Below are 12,360 nucleotides of genomic sequence, written 5' to 3'. Positions count from 1 at the left end.
AAAACTTACAAATAGATATCCTGGGATATTTTGCAGTTAATCCAAATTCATCCTTACGGTAATGTGAGCAATTGTTACAGGGATCGACTCACATCGAACAATTCACAGAATTTTAAAATTTATTGGACCATTTATTCGTGTACACTAGCTCAATATTTACATCCTGGAGATTATGTAAGACGTGTAGAATTTTGTGAATGGGTTTTAATGAAATGCCAAGATCAAGATTTTACAAAAAACAAAAAAATATATTTGGTGTAGTGAGTCGAAGTTTATAAAAAATGGTATGTTTAACCGCCATAACAGTCACTTATGGAGTGACGAAAATCCTCAGCTCACGTGGGATAGTAAATTTCACGTCGCTTAATTCGGTCATAGTCGCTCTTATGATTTATGACGAAAATTTAAACGGAGAGCGTTACTCCAACATTTTACGGCAAGTAATTGTACCAGCACTGCACGCTTTACATAATAATAAGGCTAACGGTGCTTGGTTTCAACAAGATGGAGCACCGGCTCACAATATTAAGGAGTCGGCAAATTGCTTGATGAAATATTTAGCTATAGACGGATAGCCTTTTAGATAGAAAGATCCTTTTCTGTGGTCGCCAAGATCCCGTTCTCACCGATCGATGACTATATTTTTAGATATGTTAAAAGTAAGGTGTTCTCTTAACCTGAGGAAGTTATAATAAATAAAGTTCTTAACGAAATGATAAAGAATCAATATCAAAAGCTACTACTGCTAAAAGAATACATACAAACTCTTTTTGACGACGATAGACCTTGTTCTCCACCATCCACAGATAATCGAATAAATGAAAAAGGTCCAGAAATAACCAAAGAAGAAGTGATCCACGCAGTAAAATCTCAGAAACAGGGAAAAGCCGGTCCAGACAACATCAATGTCGAAATACTAAAACTAATTGCAGATAACGAAAGTAAAAGCCTAGACTTAATAACAGCACTATTCAATAGGATATATGACACAAGTAAAATACCAACATACTGGCTAAAATCAACATTCGTAGCATTACAAAAAAAATCGAATTCCTCATAATGCGATAATTATCGAGTATTAAGCTTAATGTCTCATGTCCTTAAAACTTTTCTCAAAATTATCCATACACGAATTTACAAGAAGTGCGAGTTCCAGATGAGTGACACTCAATTCGGATTTCGAAACGGATTGGGAACACGAGAGGCTCTTTTTGCTTTAAATGTGTTAACGCAACGATGCAGAGACATGAATGTAGATGTATATGCATGTTTTATTGACTATCGCAAAGCATTTGACTGCGTTAGCCATCAAAAGATGATCGAAATTCTGAGAACAACTGGAGTTGACGAACAAGACTTGCGAATTATCTCAGTACTATACTGGCACCAAACGGCAACAATTGAAATAGAGCACACAACATCTGAAGATATACAAATCCGACGAGGAGTGAGACAGGGTTGCGTCTTATCACCACTACTGTTTAATTTGTATTCAGAGTCTATATTCAGAGAAGCATTAGACGAGGTCCAAGGCGGAATTAAGATTAACGGAATTAGCATAGACAACATCAGATAAGCTGATGATACCGTCTTAATAGCAAGCAACGCACAAGAACTACAAAATATAATAAATGCGGTAGTTCAGCACAGCGAAATGTTCGGTTTACATCTAAACGTTTCCAAAACTAAAACTTTAGTATTTTCAAAGACAACAATAAACGTACATGTGTATGCCAAGGGTCAAATAATAGAACAGGTAAATTCCATAAAATATTTGGGAGCAAATATCAATAGTCAGTGTAATCCAAAAAAAGAAATCCTATCAAGAATCGAACAAGCAAGGAAAGCATTCATGTGCATGAAAACATTTTTTACAAGATCAGACCTTAGTCTGCAGCTTTGAATCCGAATGATCAGATGTTACGTTTTTTCTGTCTTACTGTATGGTTGTGAAAGTTGGACAATGGACTCTGAAATAGAAAAAAGAATAGATGCCTTTGAGATGTATATACACAGACGAATGTTGAGAATTCCAACCAATTTGGTTACGGCGCCATGAGAAAAAGAAGACCATCAAAAGCTACTAATGAAAATCTGATTAAAAAGTTCATAAATGATTGGATGTTGATGAGTAACATTTTGAACATTTATTGCAATAATAAGCTAGTGCCTATTTTCTTTTCTAGCATCTTTTTAATTGTTCGATGTTTAACTTGTTTAACAATATGAAAGTTGTAAATTAACACAACATAGTCTACGAATTTTTTTGTGACAAAAATGTATAAAGGTAATTTATTTGATATATATACAGTATACTCCCTCTATAACGAACACGGTTATTACGAGATTTCGCTTATAACGAGGTACATTAGATGTCCCATGAAATTTCTATTAAAATATAATCGTCTATAGCGAGGCAAATTTGGTTATAACGAGAGAAAATAAGATCGAAAAACGTGTTTTTTACGTTTATGACCTGGCTGTGGTTATAAATAAATACCCTTTTTAACTGCCGGCAATAATCTTAACTGCTGCCCGCAATAAACTTCTTTATAATAAATACAAATGTTTCACATCTTTAGAAAATATGATAGAATGATACTGGACAATTTAAAGAAGTCAAGAATGACAGACTTTTTACAATTGCAGAAGCACTAGTTTATGTTATCCTTCAAAATACGCTTTATACATTATGTAGTTGAAAAAAAAATGTACAGATTTTTTGTTTTAACGTATATCATTGACAATACAAGTAAACAACTTCTTTTTGTTTTAACATATTTCATTGACAATAAAAGTAAACAACTTTTTTTCAAAAACGCCATTCAAACAATATTTAGAATCTTATATTGCTCCGAATGGCTTCACTATAGGAAGCTAATATTTTAGAAATCTACATATTTATATGTATGCACAGTATTATTGTTGTCTGATATAACGAGATCGGCCTATAACGAGGTAGTTAGTCTGCCATTTCAGTTCTCGTTATAGAGGGAGTCTACTGTATATATATATAAAACAAACAACACAGTTTATTAGGGTATTTCTTGTATATATATATATATATATATATATATATATATATATATATATATATATATATATATAACGAGTTTATTACAGCTGCCGCCGTTTCTCGCAACCTAGCTTCCAACGCTTGCGATCGTTCCAGTTATCTACTTGTAGACCCCTATCTTCCATTGCACCTTTTACTTCTTGTCTCCACGATCTTCTTGGTCTTCCCTTTTTTCCTGCGGTTGGTGGGGATCCACTGTAACATTCTCTTTGGCCATCGTTGATCATTCATCCTTTCTACATGGCCATCGTTGATCATTCATCCTTTCTACATGGCCATACCATTTCAGCCTTTTGCATTCTATAGTTTCCAGGACGTCAATGTCTATGCCCATACGCTCTCTGATTTCAGTATTCCTTACTCTATCTCTTCTAGTGAGTTGGCAACATCTTCTCCAATAATTCATTTCCATTGCTTTTATTTTGGATGCGTCATTTTTATTTATTGCCCAAAGCTCTGAACCATATGTAGCAATGCTTTCTATGATACTTTTGTATATCCTAATTTTTGTGTTTCGGGTGATGTGGTTATTCCAAAGTATACTATTCAGTTGACGTATTGCTGAATTTCCTTGACCAATTCTAGTAGCTATTTCTTTTGTATTCCGACCATTGTTTGTAATGTTTACACCGAGATATTTATAGGTATCAGTATTTTGAATTTGTTTGCTTCCTAGTTCTAAGTGCTTTCCTTCACCTCCCACTACTACGTACCCTGTTTTTGATGGATTAATTGATAAGCCCCTCTTAGTATATTCTTCATCTATTTTTCGTAACATGTAGTGGATATCATCTTGATCTTCTGCAAGTATTACGTGGTCATCAGCAAAATGCAAGCTGTACAGTGTATGGTCTCCAATTTTAACACCCATAGGTTCACATTTTCTTTTCCAAATATCCAAAACCCCCTCCAAATAAATCTTAAAGAGTGTAGGTGCAATGCAGCAGCCTTGGCGAAGTCCTTTGGTCACTTTTATCTTTTTTGTCACTTTTTGTCCAATCTTTATTACACTCGTCATATCATCGTACAACTCCCTTACAGCATTAATGTAAATCGGTGTAATTTATTTGATAACTGCAAGAAATAGGTATAGGGAATACTAATACAGATCGATAGTGAAAAACATACTTTTCTAAAATAACGAATCACATACAGGGTGTCCCATTTGAAAAAAAGAATTAGGCGAAAATTTAGGATGCCGGTTTTATGCCAATTTTGACAGTACCCTGTATAATAAAAAAGGCAACTTTACACTATAAACGATAATGCTGTATCTGGTTAATAAGTTCATAAGGAATTTAAACTTTTATTCAAATTACATTAGAGGATACTGAACTTTATTTATCTGGTAGAACAGTGTATTTTCATTTCATTTTCATATGAAAACCATTATGACTCAAAAACGGTTCACAATAGGTATAGGGAAGTATTAACAAAAATAGTTCAGAATAACGTGAATATTTCTAAAATTGAAAAATATATAGGATGTCCCGTTAAAAAAAACGAAGTTATAAGCAACTTCCGGTATAACCGGAAGTAGCAAATAGATGAAAATATTTTCATTAAATAGATCACTCTTCAAACCCCCTTCATTCCAATTTTCATGATTGAGTTACCTTTATTTCTCGAAATACTTCTAATTGGTCGTTTATCTGCCGCACCCTGTATAGCATAAAATAATATATGGTTGAATGCTCGAATATATGAACTTATCAAATAAGAGACAGATATCGAGCACATTTTTTATTAAATCTTGCCCAAGTACTTTCGCTCTGAGCATCTGAAATAAGTGGGAAAAAATTAGTTAACTTCGAAAAAAACAAAAAGTTGATGGTTGATAAAAAAAAATATTTTTTTATTTAAAAATTATTTCGGAGCTACATTGTGGGCAAATGAAGGACGCAGTATAGCTCCTGGTCTTAACAAAAATGTTAAAGTGACTTCTGACATGTGATAACTTACATGGGCAGTCACAATTATGGTGATCACATTTTAAAAAATTCTACGGTAAACTGAACATTGACCAAAAGTACAAGTTATCACTAATATAGCAAAAGCCAACTGATAAAATATAAAATTATTTTAATTACTATATGTAGACTATGTAATCCTGATCTCACACTCAAACATGTCAATGATAATTTAGGTGTTATTTTGGAGGCTGAAATGATAAAGCAAAACCCAGGACATAAGGTTTTAATCAACATAAATTGTACATATAATGTTAACAAAAACAATAGAAATTAATATGGCAGAGACAGTGACTTCTGCCAAACACTGACAGCATAAAGTTGCCTACAATATTTAAAGTCTACAGCCAAAGCAATACCAAGGAGGTTAATATCACATCATTCTCCCACACTATAATCTTCCAAATTCTGTGGTAAATGACGAATTCTTTCAGTTCGTCTAGGTACTGCTGAAAGAGGCGATAAGCTCTTGTCAGAACTCATTGGGGGTTCTTCAAGAAATAATGAATCCGGTGGAGGGGAGATGTAGATGTATCTGCCAGGGGCTGCATGTTTTGCATGGTTGTATTGGATGAGGAATCATTAAGGCTCGAATGTAACTTATGTGGGTCTTCTTCGAACACTGGTTCTTGACCTGGTATAACTAGCATTTCGCTTCACCTCGTCCAATCGGAGCCAGATGACGATTAGACACTGTGGTCTCCCGTCTGTCTTTCAGTTTAACAAAAGATTATTCAGGATTTGCCTCTATTACCTCCACTTCCTTTACGATAGGCTGGTACTTGTTTTTCCGATCAAACCTTTTCATCAAGACATGCCCAGATTCTGCTAGCCATGACGGTATTGTATTCCCATTTGGAGATAGACGTGTGTGCACGAACATCCTTTTATGCGGCGTACAGTTAGTTCCGGTACACAACAGTGAACGAATGGAATGCAGCACGAGAGGTAGGTATTGTTCCCAAGTCTTAATAGGTGCTTCATGTGATTCTCAACTTCTCCACTTGATCATTTCCTTGAGGATTATAAGCAGTAGTTCTACTAGTTGCGATTCCTCTGGAGTTGAGAAACTCTTTGACTTCAGCTGATAGAAATTGAGTCCCTCTATCCGAAAGAATGTATGCAGGCATTCCAAATATCATGAATAAGTTATTAAAATTCTTGATTACTGTTTTGGCACTAATGTCACTGCATGGGAAAGCAAATGGGAATCTGGAATACTCAGAGGCGTTCAAAGGGAGATGTGGCTTTTATAAGCTTTGGAAAAAGCCCCTCATTCTTAAAGTACCTCGGCTTGATTTTGTCACATACCCCACAGTCACGAGTCATAGTCTTGACTTCATTGAGAGAGAAAGGCAAATTCTTTGATTTTATCCAATGAAACATACACCCCTGGATGACACAGTGCAGTATGAAGTGACTTGAGTTTTGATGCACCTGCCGCCGTGGTAGTAGCACAAGAGCAGATGCGCGATAAAACATCCGCTGCTTGGTTGTCTTTTCCTGGTCGATACACAATGTCATATTTATAAGGTGCCAATTCCAGTCGCCATCTTTGTATTTTCTCATTTTTAATCTTGCTGAAATGCTTCGTGTTGAACATAAATGTTACAGACTTTTGATCAGTAATGATTGTGAAAGGCTTTCCTATAAGAAAATGGCACCACTTCCTTAGATATTCAACAAATAGCGTATGCTTCTTTCTCCACAGCAGAATGGTTCAGCTCACAAGAGTTAAGTGATCTTGAAAAGAAAGCAACGGGTCTGGAATCCTGACTTAAGGTAGCAGCAATTGAGTGTTCAGAGGCATCAGTTTTAACAAGAAATGGCATATTTTCGTTGATAGCGTAAACAGATGACTTTGCAACTATAGATTTCAGATTTTCAAAACAAAATAAAGCATCTTCGTTCAATGGAAAATTGTTGACATGAGCTAATGTGTGGGTCCTTTCGGAAAAATTGGGAATCCATTTTGAATAATGAGCACACATGCCTAATACCCTTCTGATAGATGCAGTGTCATTCGGTGGAGGCTTTTTTAATAAGGGCTGTAGTCTGCTACCATCTGGCTTTATGACATGGTTTTGTCCTATAGTATAACCAAGTAAGTTTATTACTGTTTGATTGAATTTGCTCTTGGTTTTGTTTAGTGTCAAGCCATATTTGTCTGTGGTCTTCAGAAAGTTCTCAAGATTTTTGTCATGTTTTACCTTCGTTTTACCACAAACAGTTATGTCATCAAGGTAGGCATATATCCCTTCAAGGTTTTCTATGCGTATGAGCCAGTCGATTGTTCTTTGGAAACTGGCTACATAATTGGTAACACCAAACGGAATGCGACAAAATTGGTACAGTTTCCCAGCGGCTTCAAAAGCTGTGTACATCTTTTCATGTGGAAGTATTGGAAGCTGATGGCATGCACTTTGGAAATCTATTGCACTAAAGACAGGGAATTGTGATATATTGGACACCATTTCCTCGATATTTGGCAGTGGATAGGCATCAAGTTGAGTGAATCGATTAATTGTTTGAGAATAATCAATGACAAGCCGCTTCTTGTGAGTTTCGTTTTTGTTGATAAGCACTTGCGCTCTCCAAGGGGACTGACTTTCTTCAATATTGCCATCATTTAAAAGCTACTTCCCCTCATTTTTAATGAAAATCTGATCTTCGGCACTATGACTGCGCGATTTTACTGCGATTGGTTTACAATTTGAAGTCAGGCTACAAAATAAAGGAACTGCAGGTACTGAGGCTTCAACTACACTACATACCTTGAATACTTCTTTAGGTCCTCCAATTCAAACTCTAGACTTGAGTGGTTAGATAGAACATCATGACCACTCATAATATCAGCACAGAGATTTTTAACTATAAGTAAATTAATGTTGTCGTACGAGTGTTCACCAATTTTAATATTTTGAGTAGTCACATCTTTAACTTCAGAGGTGTGTGATAATGAGGCCATAGAAACAGTCTGACTACAAGGCTTCCTAGGGAGTTTGCACAGGTTAGCAAAGTCTTCATTAATAAAACTGACAGAGCTACCAGTATCTATAAGGGCATCAGCACGAAGGCCTTTTATGGATGCAGGCACTATAGCTTTCTTCAATGAAGCAGGAGTAACAGCAATAATGCAGGCTGTGCAGTTATCATAGCCTTCAAATACGTTGGCAGATACACTAGTGCTCTTAGAGCGGCAAACCTTTGCAAAGTGTCCCTTTTTATTACAGGATTTGCAGATGGATTCCCGAGCAGGACAGTTTTTCCTTGAATGTATTGGCCCACCACAGAAAAAACATTTGTGTCCTGACCTAGAAGAGTTAGAAACCTTTCGGGTCTTAGATACTTCTCCATTTATGTTGATTAAATAGAAATGATAAAGCAAGACCTAGGATATAAGGTTTTAATCAACATAAATTGTACTCATAATGTTAACAAAAACAATAGAAATTAATATGGCAGAGACAGTGACTTCTGTCAAACACTGACAGCATAAAGTTGCCTACAATGTACAAAAAGTAAAAATGCAACCAAAAATGTATAAAATATCGCGTGATAAATATGTAGCGTACAAAATTAATAAGTATAATAAAAATTGCATTATAGAATAAAAAAAAATGTTAAACCGTGCAGTGCAACTATTTCCAAAAGTGCTTGTTTCTTAATAAACATCTGTTTGCTTGTTTTTTATTAATCTAAATGTTTGTTTTACATTGCTACTCCGTTCACTCCACGACACTCTTTTCAACAACTCGTACACTGCGAACATGTCTATGGTGGTTGTGAAACATACAGGGTGAATCCAACGCGACGAGGATAGAGGTGGCCAACCAGCGGGCACATGACCTTCTCAAGTAGACACAACACACAAAAACACTGAAAAGTTTATACTGTCTATCATTTTTTGCGATTCCAACTCGTTCCTACTGGATACTTGAAACAATTAAATATCTATTGCTTTTTTAGCTACTTAATTAGTCAGTGTTCAATATAATATATAAATGCTGTTTCGTAATTAACAAAACTAGGATAATCGTCATGGTGACATAATCACGAAAAGTTTCTAAAACATCTATAATTTAGTCCTTCACGGTATTATTTTCAATTTTATGAAGTTTTAGAACGATTGACAAAGACTTTTAACGTTTTAAAAAAATTAACTTCTATTTTGCATCATAAAACAATCGTTTCAATACTTTAATTGTTATAAATTAGCGATAACGTCACAGGTGCCAAAAATAGGCAGTGTTGCCAATCATTTATTAGTCTTTGTGTTAGTATTTGAATTGAAACGCACTGCGCTATTCATTTATGTCAAATATCAAATATGGCGTGAAAATTGTAGATTTCTGGGAATGAATAAACAACAAGAAGAACTGCTTCAAATATCACAAGTATAGATGAGAAAAACCGTGAAAAACAGACAAAAAGTTGCTTTATATTAAAATTACGTGAAGTAGACTTTGGAAGAGGACTCAAAGAAAACTGTTAAGTCAGTCACAAAGTTATCTGAGAATAAATGTTTGATCTTAAAATCTTAAAACAAAACAACCAATTAAATGTTAGAAAAATAATTGATTTTAAATACTTCTACAAAAATTGTTAGTTTTATTGAATAACAGTTTCTTTCTGCTTTCATTTGCTTTATTTGTCACAGCTGTCATCATCATTTTCGTGGTAAATATTATTGAGATTGACAACATTTTAGGTTATGTTGGTAAATTGGATAAAAAATGAAAAGTATTACTATTTTGTTACTAAAAAACTATAGAAACGATGAATATTGTTGTCAGAGATTAATACATAAATAAAGTAGACAAAAAAGTTAGGTTAATAAAAATGTCACTGATATTATAAACCAGAATCTCCTCATCGTTTGTTAACTGTGCTTAAATAATTGTTCGGCTTTGTTGACAGCTCATAAAAAGTATGTGTCTTTAATCAAAGTTATCAGAGCTCTTCTATAGTTTTTAATATATTAGCAATATCGGCTCCAACGTGACAAGCTTAACTAATATACTAACCTTAACACGTTTACTGCCAGTGTGCATTGAAAAAGCACTTGAAAAATCAGGTAACAATGACTGTTTGATGCTATGCCCCCTAGTGGCGTGACTGGCATCTACTACGGGAATGTTGATCCCATCTTGAAGGATAATCGGCAATTAACAAGTTATAAGAAAGTTGTTGATATAAAGATAATCGCAATAAATCGAAATTTTTTGCGAGAACAAATGTAAAACTAATATTCAGACGCTCTACGTCGTGTTGAGTAACACACGACGAAATTAACACATATAATCTGCTTTTTTCCAATGTTGTCACCAATATTAAGGCACTTTGCGTATCGTATACGGTTTTTTTACCGCTTTGACTTTACCGATTTAAGGGCGATAGCAGGCTATATAATTCTTCAAATACAGATACTGATGCTAGTCATTGGGTGCTAGATCGAGACTGTGCGTAATGAACAAATCTTTCATCGTTAGTGAAAGTCTTTCTCTTCGTGAATATTCTGTTAACAATTTTTTAAGAGATTTTACTCGTCTAAATGTCATTCCAATGCTTATAAACTTTACTGATCTTATAAATACGAATTTAGGCATACTACAGTTACGGTGAGACATTAGATACCAACAAATTTTTTGTTTGTACTTTTACATTAAACAATACTTACTATTGATTGGTTATGTCACCATGACAGTACTTGAACAAACGCTATTCAATTTTTATATTTAGAAAGAGTATAAAGTTGAGGGACCAGGTTGAAAGGTACAGTGTTGAATAGTATAACAGCCGCATGATTGAATATTCTGTAAATATTACTTTAATTAAATATGGCGCTAGTTTTTTTGTTCTGTTTGTTTTCTATTAATAAATATTTAAATTTTATACCGATGTTTAATTTGGTAGGTTTAATTCTAGCTGTAGAATTAAAAAGTTACGAGGTACATACGAGAACCGAGTGCGTTAACGTAGAACTTGAACCATATCTATCCAAAGCACAGTATTTGAGTGTGTATATCCATAAAAATTAGATTACTAACCGAATCATGTATGGTAGTAGTTTTTCTTTCATAACATGCAACTTATACCGAACAAAAACTATTATATGATGTCGTTTCAGCCTAAAGATTACAGTTTAGCATAAAGCGATTAATACAGTAATATCAACTGTCATGTGTCAAATGTCAGATAATTTTATATTCTAAAATTTAAGCAGAGCAATTTCCAAATGTGAACAGCTGGTGAAACGTCATGAAATAGATCTATCAGAGCTGAATTTATATCTAAACCACGAAATTTTACAATTTGTGCAGGTGTTTTTATTCTGTAGAAGTTGCCCGTTCATTACATACATACATTATCATAATTTAATCTATACCGTAACGAATAAATCATAACGCTTCAGCTATTTTATTAAATATCTCTTGAATGATGACAATATATGTAACAGATTGAGTGGTAAATTTCTTTTTTTGTAAATTTTTTAGTAGGTAATCGTTTTTTATTCATGAAACTAAGTACTAAGAAGCTAACATTAAGAGAAATAACATTTTTAAAATATGATTTAGAAATTTATTTTGTGCACGGTTTTTCATCAGTGTAATTAAAAGTTAAGTCTTTATTTTTGATAATGTCTAGACGACCATACTTTTTAAGTTCACCTCTCCAGAATTTCGGTCTCCAATTTTGTCAAAGTGTCTTCTGTACCTTGTTCTTCGTCTTCCTTTTTCTTGTAATAATGTCCTTCAATAATGAAAGCGACTTACATGAACTATTGGCCTACAAATGACGTACCACGTGCCTCTCACACCATCTTTCGACTCATTCCTGAACTAATGTTATGTTCCTAAGCAGAAATCATAGAAAATATTCTTTTGGGATCTTAAACCTGGTATATATATCGAACCGTGTCAATTTTTTTAACGTGAAACTTTCTTACAAATGAGTAATGTAACATATAATTAGAATTTAAGAGAATCACTAACTGTCACACTGATGGAACGCCCTTCACACAAACCAATACACTGTCGGCTGATCTATGCCAGAATCATTTGATACATAAACATACCCGCATGTTAGTTGCTCTTTGTGGCTTATGTAACTCATCCCAAATTACCAAAAGTAATACGGCGGTTAAGCCAGGTGCTGCATGGTTATCATTAAACTAAGGTTTTACTCATGAAGGGGAGTTGTAGTAGAATAGTTTTGATATTCTAGGGTTATTGTGTGTTTTTGATACAGATAAGTTAAATAGTTTGATCAAAGTAGGTAATACCCACAGCAAAAAGTTTTTTTCTCAAATAT

The 12,360-nt window shown here is 34.2% G+C and overlaps 1 protein-coding gene across 3 annotated transcripts in view; it reads left to right on the top strand.

The window, feature by feature from the left end:
- Nucleotides 1–10,941, top strand: part of Snap25 (Synaptosomal-associated protein 25kDa) — a 137,090-nt gene extending 126,149 nt beyond the window's left edge. For all 3 annotated transcript variants that reach the window (XM_072540071.1, XM_072540070.1, XM_072540069.1), the window contains exon 7: nucleotides 8,845–10,941. In XM_072540071.1, coding sequence (XP_072396172.1) covers nucleotides 8,845–8,907 — 63 coding nt within the window. In that variant the 3' untranslated portion in view covers nucleotides 8,908–10,941. The remainder of the gene's footprint in view (nucleotides 1–8,844) is intronic.
- The last annotated feature ends 1,419 nt before the right edge of the window (nucleotides 10,942–12,360 follow it).

Source organism: Diabrotica undecimpunctata, chromosome 8 (assembly GCF_040954645.1).
Source record: "Diabrotica undecimpunctata isolate CICGRU chromosome 8, icDiaUnde3, whole genome shotgun sequence".
NCBI lineage: Eukaryota > Metazoa > Arthropoda > Insecta > Coleoptera > Chrysomelidae > Diabrotica > Diabrotica undecimpunctata.
This window is presented reverse-complemented; position numbering and strand designations above follow the sequence as displayed.